The 15,361-nt window shown below is 41.3% G+C and overlaps 1 protein-coding gene and 1 long non-coding RNA gene across 2 annotated transcripts; one reads left to right on the plus strand and one right to left on the minus strand.

Annotated features, from left to right (window-relative positions):
* Nucleotides 1-1,296: 1,296 nt before the first annotated feature.
* slc1a7a (solute carrier family 1 member 7a) lies at nt 1,297-15,059 on the plus strand. The gene is made up of 11 exons (XM_088310535.1): nt 1,297-1,860; nt 3,994-4,073; nt 6,496-6,711; nt 8,187-8,229; nt 8,579-8,810; nt 8,891-8,990; nt 9,671-9,904; nt 10,513-10,707; nt 11,599-11,733; nt 12,089-12,188; nt 13,785-15,059. The coding sequence occupies exons 1-11, from the start codon at nt 1,720-1,722 to the stop codon at nt 14,049-14,051; spliced, it is 1,743 nt and encodes a 580-aa protein (XP_088166661.1). The 5' UTR covers nt 1,297-1,719; the 3' UTR covers nt 14,052-15,059.
* On the minus strand, nt 10,505-13,352 carry LOC148326324 (uncharacterized). The gene is made up of 3 exons (XR_015846104.1): nt 12,886-13,352; nt 12,701-12,817; nt 10,505-12,154 (listed from the first exon to the last, which is right to left on the minus strand). It is a non-coding gene; the product is annotated as an uncharacterized LOC148326324 (long non-coding RNA).
* Nucleotides 15,060-15,361: the final 302 nt, after the last annotated feature.

The raw sequence follows: 15,361 nt of genomic DNA on the forward strand, positions 1-15,361 counted from the left end.
CAAACTCTTGCTATTTCCTTCCTATTTTGCAACATACCAATTTAAAGTTGAAAATGGCCTGAAATGTTTTTTCTTTTTTTCTCAAGTGCCTTTCTTCGAAATGACCAACTTGCAGGTCAAGTAATGGATAACAAATGATGAGTTGAAAACATTTTGTGTTTTAAAGTTCTTGTTATTTTTTTTTTCCTCAAGGAAATATTTTTTAATATTTTTAATAGCAGGAATTTTGCTTTGAGGTTGTCCGTTAATATCCAAGCAACCCTGTTTCAAAAAAAAAAAAAAAAAAAAAAGTGAATGACATGACCCAGCAGAAATTACATCATCAAGCAAATTGCTCTGACGGTTTGGTAGACCAGATTTTTCTCTTCCATTTTGCAGTTCAACGTGTTCAGCCATAATAAAGTGCGTCACTCAAACCGCTGCAACGTTATTACTAATAGGAGCAGAAAAGAATTAGGAACGTTTTATATATATATATATATATATATAATATATATAGGGCTGTCAAAAGGAATGCGTTAACTCAGGAGATTAATTAAAAAAAAAAAATCAGTTAACTCAGTTTGATTTACTTAAAAACAATAAAAATAATAATAAAAAAAATAATAACTTTGCAAATATTGAACCATATTAGCTGTATATCTTTAGAACATCATCTGAGAACAAAACATCCTGCTCAAGTTTCCCCTAATCCTTCCAAATCAGTTTTGAGAAAGAAAATGAAAGAAAAATGAAAGAAAAAATGCCCGTTAAAGATGACTCGGTTTAGATCGCATTCAAGGATCAAAGAAAGTCGTTGGATTTAAATATACTTCTTATACTTATTTGGTGACTTTACATTCATTCCAAGATATTATTCAAGTAAATTATTGGTTGCAAAAATGTAGTCGTTGAAAAATGTGATTAATCGTAATTACCGATTTTTTTTTTTGCGATTAAATAGTAAAAAATTGCTTGAGAGCACGAATATATATATATATATATATATATATATATATATATATATATATATATATGGATGCTTATTATGTTCTGTGAACTACTTCAGTGACACAAAACTTTTGTTGCATTTCATTTTTTGTGGCCTTCACCAATCCGCTGTCCAATTGTTCCGAGAGCTCTGTAATCCGGCCTTCGAAGCGAGTCGTGCAGCACGGCCTAATAGGATCGTAGTATTAACAATAGCACCAGCTGTTGCAGGGCCCTCTGTCGGCCGCCGGGAAGAGTGTCAGGGCGAGGGGGGGGCGAGGGTGGGGGGGAGGCCGTGAGACGGCGAGGGAGAGGTGATTGACGAGAGGTTGTCCGTGCGATGCTGTCGGTCAGTCTCATGTGGAATATCCCGGCAAGCGGCTCGGTTTGGGCAAGGCGGAATTGCTGCTGATTTTGCGGAGTGCTTATTTTTTCTTCACCGCCCCATCCTCAATTAACCATACACCCCCCCCCCCTCCTGTCATTTTGCTTTTCACACTTTTCGTCTTATCCCACGACCTCCTCCTCCTCCATAGGTCCGTTCTTAATCTGCCTCGACCAACTGCGGTGGATGTAGGTCTTAGTACGCCGCACAGGTGGCTGTCGACCGTGCACTGCCGGCCGGCTCTATACGGATGAATAATCGACAGTTGGGGGGGGCGACTCTGGTGGATATTTTCTCCTCTGTAGGGGGCGGCTTTACAAAGTTGCAGTCAGGACCGAGCTGCTTTTAGGAGGACGGGGGTGAGGATGGCGGTGGCGCTGGAGGAAGTTTGGGGGCGGGTCAAGAACGTCTGCAAGCAGAATGGTCTCCTCATCCTTTCGGTGCTGGCCGTGGTCATTGGCTGCCTGCTTGGCTTCTTCCTCAGAGGCAAGCAGCTCTCCGAGCAGGTCAGTCGGTTGAAATGACCCCTTGTTTAACGTGACCGTGCCCCCCCCCCCCAACCCCCGCTTCTCACGCGTCACCTTGGGGGGGGGGGGGGGTCCCAGTTGGAGAGATTAGTGGTCAATCATTTACAGTGACATCAGGTCAACAACAGACCATCATGTTGACTTATATAATTCACATAAGTTTGAACCGGTGCTGGATTCAAGCACCACCCGTACATGCGGCTCTTCAAGTTATATGGACACGAATCACCTTGAAACTGTGCTGCGTTTTTATTGATTTTATTTTTTATTAGAATTATGACAATGCGGGCCTCACAATACAGAGATGCACGGTTCGATTCCGGCTCCGGCCTTCCTGTGTGGACTTTGCATGTTCTCCCCGTGCCTGTGTGGGTTTTCTCCGGGTACTCGGGGTTTGCTCCCACATACCCCAAAGCATGCATGCTAGGTTAATTGGAAACTCTAAATTGGCACGAGGTGCGAGTGTGACAGCGGTTGGTTGTTTGTCTTTGTGTGCCCTGCGATTGGCTGGCAACCAGACCAGGGTGTACCCCGCCTAAGACCCAAAGACAGCATTGATAGGCTCCAGCAGGACCCTCATGAAGAGAGGCGGAACAGATAATGGATGGATTTGGGACATTGCTGCTACTCCTTTTCCTATTCCTTTAAGCGCTCAGTGCTAAAAATACAAAATAATAAATTTAAAAAATATTTTTTTATAAGTTCACGTCTAAGTCCATTAGCATTGCTAATTACAAATATTTTTATTTGTAACCATCGGTGGTTGAGTTTGTTTACTTTCAGCGAGGAAAATGTCCGAGTGAGAATAAGCGACGCGGCTTTTGAATGAATTCATGAGTTTTACGAAGCAGACTTCCACACGTCATGAACTCCTCGCCTTTCTACGTTGCAAATTGTAACCAATGACGTGCGCTACGTTGCTTTGATTTCAACCCCGAGCAAATACGATATGGTCACACTTGAGCGAATTCACGTCTCGCTGTTTGTGTCACGGGATATAAATGGAAAAAAAAAAAAGTCCAAAATGTTCGCATATTTTTGGCTCTATAAAGCTTCGTCATTGCAAAAGCTTTTACTGCTCTCATCTGATTAGCCACATAATGAGTTACTTTTGAGAATAAAAGCAAGGCAGGGCAGCTGTATTTGTTTAGCGCAGCAACACAATGTGCTTCACATGGTTACAAAATAATATTTAAAGGCAAAATATGGCATTTAAGAAACTGAAAAATCGAGTGAAATAAAAAGTCGTTGATGAAAATTACTAAAAGAACGTACAGCGAAATTGGGGGAAAATTAATTCTAGAAATGATTTAAAAGCATTTGCACGTTGGACTTACTTGAGTTCTTTTGGCAGCTTCTTCAATTTGCATGCGGCACAACAGCGAAATGCTGATGCACCATGTTTGCGTTCAACTTTCCCCACTGGGTTTAAATTTAGTCTGAATGCGGTTGCTCGATTATGAAAAAAATATTAATCACGTTTGTTTTAGTGATAATTGAAATCACGATTATTCAAATTATTTTTTTGGGGGGGGACCAAACACACCACAAAAACCTATATAAATTGAAACAATATTATGACAAATCAAATTTATTTTATCTTAAAATTAAAAAAAAAAAAAAGGTGCAAATATATTAGAGGATGGTTTCCAACTACAAAAAATTGGATTGGACTTGCTACACACTTATAAATTACCATAAAGCTGTTGTCACATTTGAATAAATAATTTTAACAGAACACCCAATTTTATTTTTTAATAACAATGTTTTATATATAAAAATATATACTTTCTACAATAATCGTTTTTTACGATTATGCCAATTTTGTAATCGTTGTGTGATCATCGTAATCGTAATTTCCACCCAGCCAATTAGGTGAACGGAAACATCCAATTTGGTCGCTGGTATTTGTTTTTAAACCCAGTGACCCATTACTTTGTCGCTTTTACCCAATCCTGATCCAACAAATCCTCAACCACAGAATATAAATAACCCAGCATTGGCTCGGTCCCTTTCATACCCAACCCTGGGTTAGCGATTTCACCCAATATGAGTCACTTTGTAACCCAACAGTTTGAAGGAGAACATTGTCTAATATGTTCTTTCTTGCAGGAGGTCAAATACTTTCAGTTTCCTGGAGAGCTTCTAATGCGGATGTTAAAAATGCTCATCTTGCCGCTCGTCGTTTCCAGGTACGGACAACACAATGCACACTAATGCAGGGGTGGGCAAACTTTTTAAACCGGCGAGCCACAACGGGTTCTAAAATTTGACAGATGGGCTGGACCGGGAGCGGATGGATGGAGTGTTTTGGTTATCTCACTTCATCGGAGAAAGAAAATACATTTAATTTCAAAGGAAGGTGAATTTAGGAACTAAAACATTAACAAGGTTTATTCATTTAATTTTTTTCAAGTTCGGCGGGCCGGATTAAAATGTTTAACGGGCCACATGTGGCCCCCGGGCCGTAGTTTGCCCACACCTGCACTAATGGGTTGCAAATACTAAACAATTAATGCTATTGTACTCTTTTACCGTGTCGTTTTTCAGTGAATTTTTTTCGTGTGTGTGTGTGTGCTCACAAGAACTATAAATCGGTGATGGGGGTTGTCGTTTTTAAGAAGGAGTCACTTTTGATATGATCAAACTTATCTTTTGTACAAAGACAAACATATTTCTCGCGCTGACTATTTTCGTCCCGACGCCTGCATGAAGCGGGCGCACGAAAACTCCCAAAAACAAATCGGGCAAACACACGGGTAACATGCAGGGCGCTTTGTGCAATAAGCTACTTACAATCTATGCAGCAGCAAAGTCTGGATGAGAAGTTAATCTATCCTCCCTCCCACGGTCTGTCTCTCTCTGTCACTGCTTTGGTGTCTTCCTTTTATTTACGTTTCAAAGGACGAGTAATAGCATACGTTTGTTTTTTGTTTTGTTTTGCATGCTGAGAGCAGCAAATAACTGTAGGCACGCTGCAGGTGAAAAACGAATCGGGAATAAAGCCAATATCACTGAAAAAAAAAAATATCGTTGAATTGACTTCATTTTATTTCGTCAATCGGTTGCTAACGAGACGGCACACCTACTTGAAAAACAAAATCTATCAGGATCCCGATGATTCTCTGTCGCGCACAACCTTGACGAAATGACATTGAGTGAATTCAACGCGTCAAATGTCGTCAGTGTGTGTGGCGGAGTACCGCAGAAGGTATGCGGTTGGTGATTCACAGATCAGCTGTGCAGGCTGACACGGCTTATCTCGGGGTGAAATATCTGCCCCAGTCCTATTGCCTGTCTGTCCCCATTTTTTTTTTCTTCTCTCCTCCCAACCATCTGCGCGCCAGCCAAAGAGGAAACCAGATTATCCCATGGAGGCGTAATGCAGAATCAATGAGATCTCCACGCACGGCGCACGTGTTGCTCCACACCACACAAATGCAATTCGTCAAAATAGAGCATATTAGCAATTTGGATTGTGCTGAAGGTTCTGGGAAAAATGTATATTGGAGCGAATCCCAACATGGGACGGCATGACGATGAATCGTTCATAACTTGAAAGCTGCATTGAGATTCGTATTTTGCCAAACATTGACAAGAATGGAAAAGTTCACAGTCTTAAACAGAGCGTTAATGCAAGAATATTTTTTTTATAAAATTCACGCAATTAAATATTTTAACTCAGCTAACTCCGTTTTATTTACGTCCAAAATTAATTTTCAAATCTTGATATCAAGATATTACTCACGTAAAGACCTGTTAAAAAAATCACTAAAAATAGTAGGAAAAATGTGATTAATCACAATTAATTACAGATTTTTTTGTGATTAATTAGTTTAAAAAAATAATCGCTTGACAACACCGTAAAATGTGCGTATGTATGTCAGTTGTTTTGAATTTTAATCTCTCATAAAGCAATCCCCCAAATTTTAGCTGAAAATAGTTTTTATCATTTGTTTTGGCTTCGGCGCGCGATACAATCAAGCAAACATCTGGACACAACAAAGCAATGCAATTGAAACCTTTTTTTTTTCGTTTTTTTTTTTGCATGGCGACCAATCAAGCTGCGCTTGACATTTTGCATTGTGATCAGATTTTCCAGCTGAGGTCGAGCTCTTTGAACAGCCGTACTTAGAAGTTACGTACTCATACACACGCAGTCAAATCTTCTACTCAAATTCAAATCATGACATTTAGCTCAATGGACTTAGCTAAGTCGGATTTTCCGATTAGAAAATGTTCATATTCATGACTTTGTTTGGCCGAAAATACCAATTTAGATCATTGTGGTTAGGCTCAGGTGCAAAGTAATCTTCTTTTTCTCCTTCTTATTTTTATTAGAATTATTGTAATTATAATAATAATCATAAATATTATTGTTATTATTATTATAACAATAATAATAATTATAATAATGACTCTAATGATAATTATTATAATAATAATTATTATTATAATTATTATAATAATTATTATAATTTATTATTATTATTATTATTATATTTGGTGTGCTAGTTTCCAACAGGCCTCATATACATATATACACACTCACACACGCACAGAAATTCCGGCTAAAAGTTTTTCTCTTCCTTTCTTCTCTCTGTCGCCCTTCAGTTTGATGTCAGGTCTGGCTGCCCTGGATGCCAAATGCTCCAGTCGACTGGGCATCATGACCATCTCCTATTACCTCTGGACCACCTTTGTTGCGGTGGTGGTGGGCATCATTATGGTGTACATCATCCACCCTGGAGGAGCCGCTCAGAAGGAGGACTCCGAGGAGAGCAAGAAGCCCATGACCAGCTCGGCCGACGCGCTGCTGGATCTCATTCGGTGAGCGCGAGTCGCAAAGCCGCTGCGCGTTCAGCGGCCGCTAGCTTAGCTTAGCTTAGTCGGCGTTAGCACACGAATGAATGTTGCCCTCTTACTGAATATTAAATGTTGGAATGTGCGTGTTTTGCTAGTCAATCTTTGCTTGCCTTGATCAACCAATCAGAGGGAGGGAAAATGTTGACATCATCGAGGGCCATCTTGCCTCCTGGGCAGATTAAACTGGCATAGCAACACTAGTCGTAGCTTGATCTGATTGGCCCCAAAAATAGATATATCAGTTAGATAAATGCTACTAAAAGAGGATAAAAGACAATTGAGTCGAAATGAATTCAGTAACACCTAAATAAAAATAAAACAATTGAAATTGTAAAAGTAGGTCATTGCGTCTGATCGTGTTTGTTCAGCGGATAAGATCCGGCCGGCCTTTTCATGTCGCCTGCTAAGTGACGGAATCAGTTGAATCACGGACAAATCATCAATGAAATTCTTTTGCGTTCCGTCTTATGCGGGGGGGGGGGGTGAAGTCACAGACGGGGGGGGGGGGGGGAATCCTGGAGCGACGTGTGCCAGCGGGCTAACTTGCTAAGCTAATTAGCGCTGCTCAAAGTCAGCAGGGTGTGTTTGAGGTGAACTTTGTCGCGAGCCACTGTGTCAGTGTGACACTAGGTCAACGGGCACGATAACACCACCGCGCCGTAACCTCGCTTTTATTTCAATAATATTTGGAGTCGTGTTCGAAACAAAGCGGGTTGTTTTTTTTTTTTTCATTGCCAGAATCAAATTAACAGCGGAAATAATTCAGAATTTGCCTTTGAGTGAATGAATGAATGAGTCAAGACCATACAATTCAACTTTGTACTCATTATGTCAGCGGTGACGTTTGCGGGCTGTCAGCGTGTGTGTGTGCGTGCGTGCGCGCGTGTGTGTGTGTGTGTGTTGTAGAAGAGCACAGCTGGGCTTTGGATTTATCTGGCAAAGCTTCTTTACAGCCTTCATCTATCTATCATGCAGCCGTGCTATATCGGTACACTCACAAATGGCCCAGCGTGTCAGACTTTGGCCCACTATGCATAATGAGCATCGTGTTCATAAACGCGAGGACCCTCAAGCGCGCGGACGATGAAAATAAGACATTTAGCTCCATTTGCATGCACTTTTTGAATGAACGCTCTCCCGGCATCTTGTCGGTTCGTGAATAATGCTGTTGTGCCTCCGTAGTACATTTGATTCCTCCTGAGACTTGAATGGATCCCCAAGGACGCCCCCCCCCCCCCCCACCCCCCCGACACACTCTTAAAGCGTTGCTCGAGCTGCCCTTGGTCGACGGAGCACGCCATGTGCTTCATGTAGAATTAAAAAAAAAAAAAAAGAAAGAACGTCAATAAGCAGATATTGAACAAAGACGTTTATGTTTTTGTAACATTGCACTGCTTGGTGGGTTTGAATTTTTGTTTTTTTCAACCTCTCTTCTGCAGGAACATGTTTCCAGCCAACTTGGTTCAAGCTACGTTTCAACAAGTACGTTCCGAGTGTTCCTTTTTCGACAAATCTATGAATTGTGTGAATGCGAAAGCGCCTGCAGCATTTGATTCTGCTCCAAAAGAATTTGTTTTTTCTCCAATGAAAGCATTAAAAGCATGTTATGACTTTTTATTTTTTTTTAAATCAATTTTTTTTTCTTATATAAAAATAGAGGTGGGCATTCCGGTCCGTCGCCGATTGACGGCCATTTTGTGATAAGACACGTTTAAAAATGGACAGGCAAAGCACCGTCCGAACCGGGTCAAGTACAGACGCTGACTGATTTCACCACGTTGTTACCTCAATTAAGCTCCGAGTGCCTCTTCCCCCTTTTTTGCTGTTCAAGTACCGAACCCAGAGAGACCCCGAATATATCCCCAAACCAACAGTGGCTCAGCTCCTGGATGAGACCACCACTCGGAGGGTCTACATCTACGGCATCCAGGACGACAATGGAACCGACGTCCAGAATTTTTCTTTGGATCTCACGCCGCCGCCCGACGTCATCATGAAGACATCGGCGGGTACGAGCGAGGGCATGAACGTGCTGGGCATCGTCATTTTCTCCGCCACCATGGGTAAGCGGTCGGCGTGGCCACGTTTTACGGAACCAGTTGCGATTCACGCATGAGCTGGGTTGTGTGTGTGATTCTCGCAGGGATCATGTTGGGGAGGATGGGGCCCAATGGAAGTGCTTTGGTCAACTTCTGTCAGAGTTTGAATGAAGCGGTTCTCAAGATTGTTGCTATTGTCATCTGGTAAGAACGACTTTCGGATCGGTTAGCTTAATGTTTATAATGTGCTCCAAAGCAAGCGGGAATTTATTTTAAAATACGCACAAAATCGATGCGCTTATTTCACTTTTGATCAGATATTTTTCAATGTTTGTATACAAGACCCGCTTTCCTAACCCAATAAAACAAGAAAATAATCATAAACTGTATTTTTTTTTTCCAATGCAAAGGGCTCAGCCGCATAGAAATGACCATTCAAGGATGGCACAGAACTACTGAACAAGAAATCAACATTAAGTGCAAAAACTCAATTTGGTTTTTTTTTTTCCTCCCAAAAAAATCAATTCACTCAAGATTTTAATATCATCGAGGTTCCATGTAGTGATGGGAAAATGAAGCTTTAAATGTGCTTCATGAATCAGTTGTTGTATTTTTGAGTCCTCTAGATGGCACTGTTGGTATAAATAAAGGATTTTAAAAAATGGCTTTCAGGACAATGTGGAACAGGGAGTGTCAAATAATCCGTTTTTTCTTTTTTTTCAACATATTGTCATAATTTTGATTTTTTTTTCAGTTTTTGCGGGATTTATTTATCCTAACCCGTCTTTTATGGAAAAAGTATAATGAATGTCTATCGTCGTCTTGTTTTTTTTTTTTTTAGATTATTATTAACTTTTTTTTTTTTGGTCCCTTTTATTTTTTAGGTATTTCCCCTTCGGTATTGTTTTCCTGGTTGCCGGGAAAATCTTGGAGATGGACGATCCATCCGCCATGGGGAAGAAACTGGGATTTTATGCCATCACAGTCGTAATGGGCTTGGTGCTGCATGGTCTTTTCATCCTGCCTGCCATGTATTTCTTCATCACCAAGAAGAGCCCCATTGTTTACATAAGAGGAATTCTGCAAGCCCTACTTATTTCCTTGGCCACTTCATCCAGGTAATTTTAATTTAAGTCTGCCCCGGACTCATTTATGAAGCTTGCCGGGCATGGGGAAGTGTCTGGTTGTTTTTAATTTTGGATATGTGTTTTCAACAAGGTAATAAGCAAATATCAAGATTAAAATAAACGACGCATGGTGGGGAAAAGATTATTTTCCAGATAGGCAACTATTAAGCATATGATCACAGTACAGTGGAACGCAATCAGTATTTGATCGGATGAGATCAATCGCGGCTGCCGCCATCATTTAAAAAAATAAAAAAAACACTGCACAGGATTTTTTTTTTAAGTAAGAATTTTAAGCAATTCAAATTGGTCCTTATTTTCTATAGCAAAAAATAAATAAAAAATTGGGCTCTCTTTTTGTGACAGGTGTAAATCCATCGCATAGCATAGCATAGCATTAAATAAATTAAAAAAAAAAAAAAAAAAAAAAGGTCAATAAGGGAATAATATGAAGTCCAGACGATTCGACCAGCACAACCTCAGAATTGTGCGGCGGATGTGCGGAAAAAAAAAATGAAATACATCAATCACAAGTTTGTATTTTGTTCTAGATGGCATTAGTAAGTTCTGCTTTTATTTATTGACTTATTTTGGGCCAGCTCTGCCACGCTGCCTATCACCTTCAAGTGCCTCCTCGAAAACAACCACATCGACAGACGCATCATCCGCTTCGTGCTGCCTGTGGGGGCCACCATCAACATGGACGGCACCGCCCTCTACGAGGCCGTGGCGGCCATTTTCATCGCCCAAGTCAATAACTATGAGCTCGACTTTGGGCAAATCATCACCATCAGGTAAGCGAAACATTTGGGAAAAGTTGGGTTTTGATTTGATTCTTATTTGGACTACTCGAAGAGGAAAAAACATAGATGGTCCGCAAATCTTTCGAGTTGTTTTCCACGTTGTTGGCTTTCTGCCAGAAAAAAAATGCAAAAAATTAATTTTTTTAATATTTCAAAAATAACCACAAATGGGAAAATTTGGTCATGTGTGTGTCCGCTCGACTTTCTGGGATCACTTCAATGTTGATGAAAATTTTAAAAGAACTCAAAATTGGACTACTGGAGCAGATCTCTCCTTTCCCTCTTTGACTTCATTTAGCCCGACTTAACTTGTGGGTGTTTTCTGACGCGGCATTTGAATTAATCACATCACATATTGCGTTTTCGAAATGATTAAAAATATTATGGGATTTACCAGGGTACACATATACTGTATGTAAATGTCGCGCAGATTATGCCTCATGTGAGCTTCTTAGTCTGATCTGATTTCTGCCAAATGAATCTGGAAGCCACAGCCGCACAGAAGGTTACACCGAAAAAAATAAAGTAGTCCAGCACACTGTTGCCTTTTACCTTTGCAGCAGGTAAACAAGTCCACGCAGGCCCGGGGAGGGCTGAGGGAGGGGGGGGATATGCCCCACTGATTTAATGGCATGTCCTCATGTAATAACATTAGGCAGACTTCTGCCCATAGCTTCAGGCTGTGCCCATCCCCTCGTAATCCCTTGGCAGTAAAACCCATATGACCTGTATGACTCATCTCTCTTGTCACGCCAGAATTATAATAATTTGTCCCCCTCTTGCCGTGCTCTTTGACTGCCGAACCACACAGTGCCAATTGTGGTCGCCAATCATCAATAATTATTTTATTTTTTTTAAATCACACCTTTTTTTTTTCTCCAGCATTACTGCCACAGCCGCCAGCATCGGTGCAGCTGGAATCCCACAAGCTGGACTGGTTACCATGGTGATCGTGTTAACCTCAGTGGGTCTGCCTACGGATGACATCAGTCTCATCATTGCGGTTGATTGGGCTTTGTAAGTATCGGACACGATAACGCGGAGCTCAGGAGTAGTCTGAAAGTAATTTGAGTCTTTTTTTTTATGTTAAAACGATTTTTTTTATGTTTTTTTTTTTTTTTTGCATGGCCATTTTAATCGTGGACAACAGCAATCATGTCAAAGGGGAAAAGCGCACTTTCTTTCATTTGTAATGTCTTTGCAAACCAAGCACTGATACTTAATAATGGAATTATGTAGTGATGGGAAAATGAAGCTTCAAATTTGCCTCATGAACCAGTTGTTGTATTTTTGAGGCCTCCAGATGGAACTCCAGAGACCCAATTACGTGTAAACAAGCTTCAGAATTTTTTATTTTTTTTTTGTCACGCAGGGATCGTTTCAGGACCATGGTCAACGTGATGGGCGATGCTCTGGCCACGGGTATCATGGCTCACATCTGCAGGAAAGATTTTATAAAAGAAGGCGAACAGGTGAGAGCGTGAAAGTTGAAACATGAAAGGGGTGTGCCATTAATGGTTCTATTGGTGGTGTCGCATGTTGGTCTTCACATGACCTCAGTTAAGATGAGTGATGGGCAGATGAGGCCTTGGGGAGTGTATTGACACTTTACCCATTGATTCTGTATTGATCCTGTGTTGGTCAGTCAACAGTGCCCTCTGCTGTGCAGCTAAAATCATTGCAGGCAATCAAAATGTAAAAATAAATGCAAAACATGCAAAACCTAAAAACAGCCCGTGAAATAATATTTAAACTTTGACAATTGCTATTTTTTTTTTACTTAAAATAGGATTTCGTTTTTGGATCATTTTATTTGCTCCATTTGTTAAGTTGTTTGTGAGCAGGCTTCAACTTCACGTACAATAAAATTAAAATAGTTATCTAAAAAAAAATTTTAAAAGTGTCAAACTTCTTACTAGAAAAGCACAGGAACATTTGGTTAAAAACAAAAAGGAAACAACACACAAAGGAGTCGAAGAGTTACCTTATTTGGCGTCAGAACATGGAAATATTTCCAGACGTCTGAAGATTTTTGGCGGGTTGTTTGGAAGAGAAAATTAGCGTTGCTTTGTGGACATCCAGATCTCTACAACACGGCCTGCTAGCGCAATTGGGAGCAAAAAATAAATAAAAAATACCGTGACCAGGATTGCGAGGAGCTTAGCGTACCTGCTGCTCTTGATCTTTACCAAGACGGCAATATTCTTTACATTAGCTTTAGTGCAGTGTCGGACCCTTGAATGCAATGTCAAAACCTGTTTTTTTTTCCTTGTTTGCTACCGGAAACGCTGTCGTCGTCACAAATCGAAGCCCCGCCCCCTCCCCGTGAGCGCGAATGATCGGCTGCGTTGTGAACACAACGCCAGCGAATGAAGCGAAGCGGAACGCTCAAACGGATTTGGTGTGAACGTCGCATTAAAACACACAATTTACGCGGCACGTCCAAACTACACGAGTCCTATATTGGTCACATATTTTTTTATTAAAGCGGTACACGCACCAATACGGCGTTTCACAGTTGGGTACTCAGCACAGTGCTGACGCACCTTGTGGCTCCTCCCACAACTAGTAATGTACACTAACGGAACACTATGGACGGTGACATTTCACAACATCGATAAAGGATAACATACCCACTAAAAATAAGAGGTGACATTATTTTTTAAAAGAAATTGTATCATTTGAAGTCGTTGGTATAGTTACAATACCAACGACTTCAAATGATACAATTCCTTTCAGGGGTGTCTAACGTACGGCCCGCGGGCCGCATCAGGGCCACAAGGGGGTATAATCGGGCCCGTGACAAGATTTGGTAAAGTATTAAAATAAGTACGGTCCAACTAAATAAACAGCTGCTCCAAATGCATCTGTAAATTGATTTTTACCATGACCTCACATCTTTTAATATGTATAGTCAAATTCAACCTGTAGTCATGTTTTTTATTTTTTTATGTTATGGATCATCATTTTACCAGTCCGGCCCACTCGGTAATAGAATTTCCACCATGTGGCCCCTCAGCTAAAATGAGTTTGACACCCCTGGTCTTGTATATGACGGCCTCCACCAGGTACCGCTGATCTGCGAGACAAAGCCCATGATCAGCATCCAGCAGATGATGACCTACCAGAACCAGAAGAACGGCTGCTACCAACCGCCTCCGCCGGGCAGCAAGCATGACCACCTTTCCCCGGACGTGGCCCGCCTGATCCAGCTGGAGGAGGGCATTCGACCGATGGAGAAGAAGAAACACGCGCACTCGTCTCACCACAAGCGAGGCCACAGGGACAAGGAGCACTGTTCCATTGACATGAACGGTCTGGAGACCAACGTATAGAAGCCGTCCGTCCGAGCGGCTCCGAGCACTCAGCTGCTGGTCCGGCAGGTGAGGACTGCCATGTTCCTCGAATGACGTGACTGAGGTCACGCACCTCGCGGCTCGAGCAAAAAAAAAAAAAAGAGGGATGGAAAGTGAATGAATGCAGATGAAATAGAATACAAAGACTTTTTTTTTTTTTACGGTATTTTAATAATGACCTGCGTATTTGTTAGTGTACACATCTAACATGTATCATTCTGTACAGGTTGTGATGCTAGCCGTGGTTTCTGGTCTTTTATTCAGCGTGAGTCAGCTCTCAAAAGGAGAAGGAAAATACACAAAAGCTTATTGGAGATCTAATTACAAAAAAAAAAAATGCATCCTATCCTTCTGTGGACTGTGGAAAAATAAAACCACTAGCATCAGTTCTATATTGTATCGACCTGTTTTGGTATGAGATTAGTATATTTTTTAAATGGACTTCTATATTTTAACTACGCACGAGGAATTCAAGCATTCACCGATATTGTTGCAATACCGAAGAGAACATGCAATACAATAAACCAAACTATATACAATATAAGATTGCGCAATCCTCTTCGGCCACCGTGCGATTTCATGTTTTAGCTTTGCTTTGATGACAATGACTGTCCTCAAAATGGCCGCCATGTTGAAGGTGGCAATCTGGAGTACGAAAAACACTAGTTGACTGACTCGTGTTTGTTCTGTAATCGATAGTGTTGGGTAAAACGAAGCTTCAAATGTGCTTCATGAACCAGTTGGGCTCCTGTAGATGGCGCTCTCTCTTCAACATTGGCCTGAAAGCTCACAGACTTGCCATTTTTTAAACCCTTGATTTAAAGCAACAGTGCCCTCTACTGGTTCATGAAGCAAATTTGAAGCTTCATTTTCCCATCACGAGTTGGGCAGTCCTGGGGAGGAACGGAGCGTCCTTCCAACTCGGCTGGACGCCCATTTTCGGGATGAGGGGGTTACAAATGTTAATAAACGTTTAGATGATCAAAGAGCGGAGATGTATTTAGGGGGAGGCGGGGGGGGGGGGGTTCCTTGACAAACATTCTGTCTCCTCGTCCAGACTAAAAATTGGTGGACAGTGAAATAAAACTTTGCCCCCCCTCCCGACTTGTATTTATGGAATGGAATCAAGTTTATTGATTGCACGACATGGGCACAGAGCAAAGAAATTCACTGAAAAAAATAACCAACCTCCTGTTGGAGAATGGGAAGCCTGGCGAGTTGCAAGACTGTGCTCGTATTTTCTTACATGGAAAAAGAAAAACGGGGCAGGGGTGTGTTTTGTCAAACCA

Source organism: Idiotropiscis lumnitzeri, chromosome 12, assembly GCF_059441095.1.
Source record: "Idiotropiscis lumnitzeri isolate Australia: NSW breed Sydney's pygmy pipehorse chromosome 12, RoL_Ilum_1.0, whole genome shotgun sequence".
NCBI lineage: Eukaryota > Metazoa > Chordata > Actinopteri > Syngnathiformes > Syngnathidae > Idiotropiscis > Idiotropiscis lumnitzeri.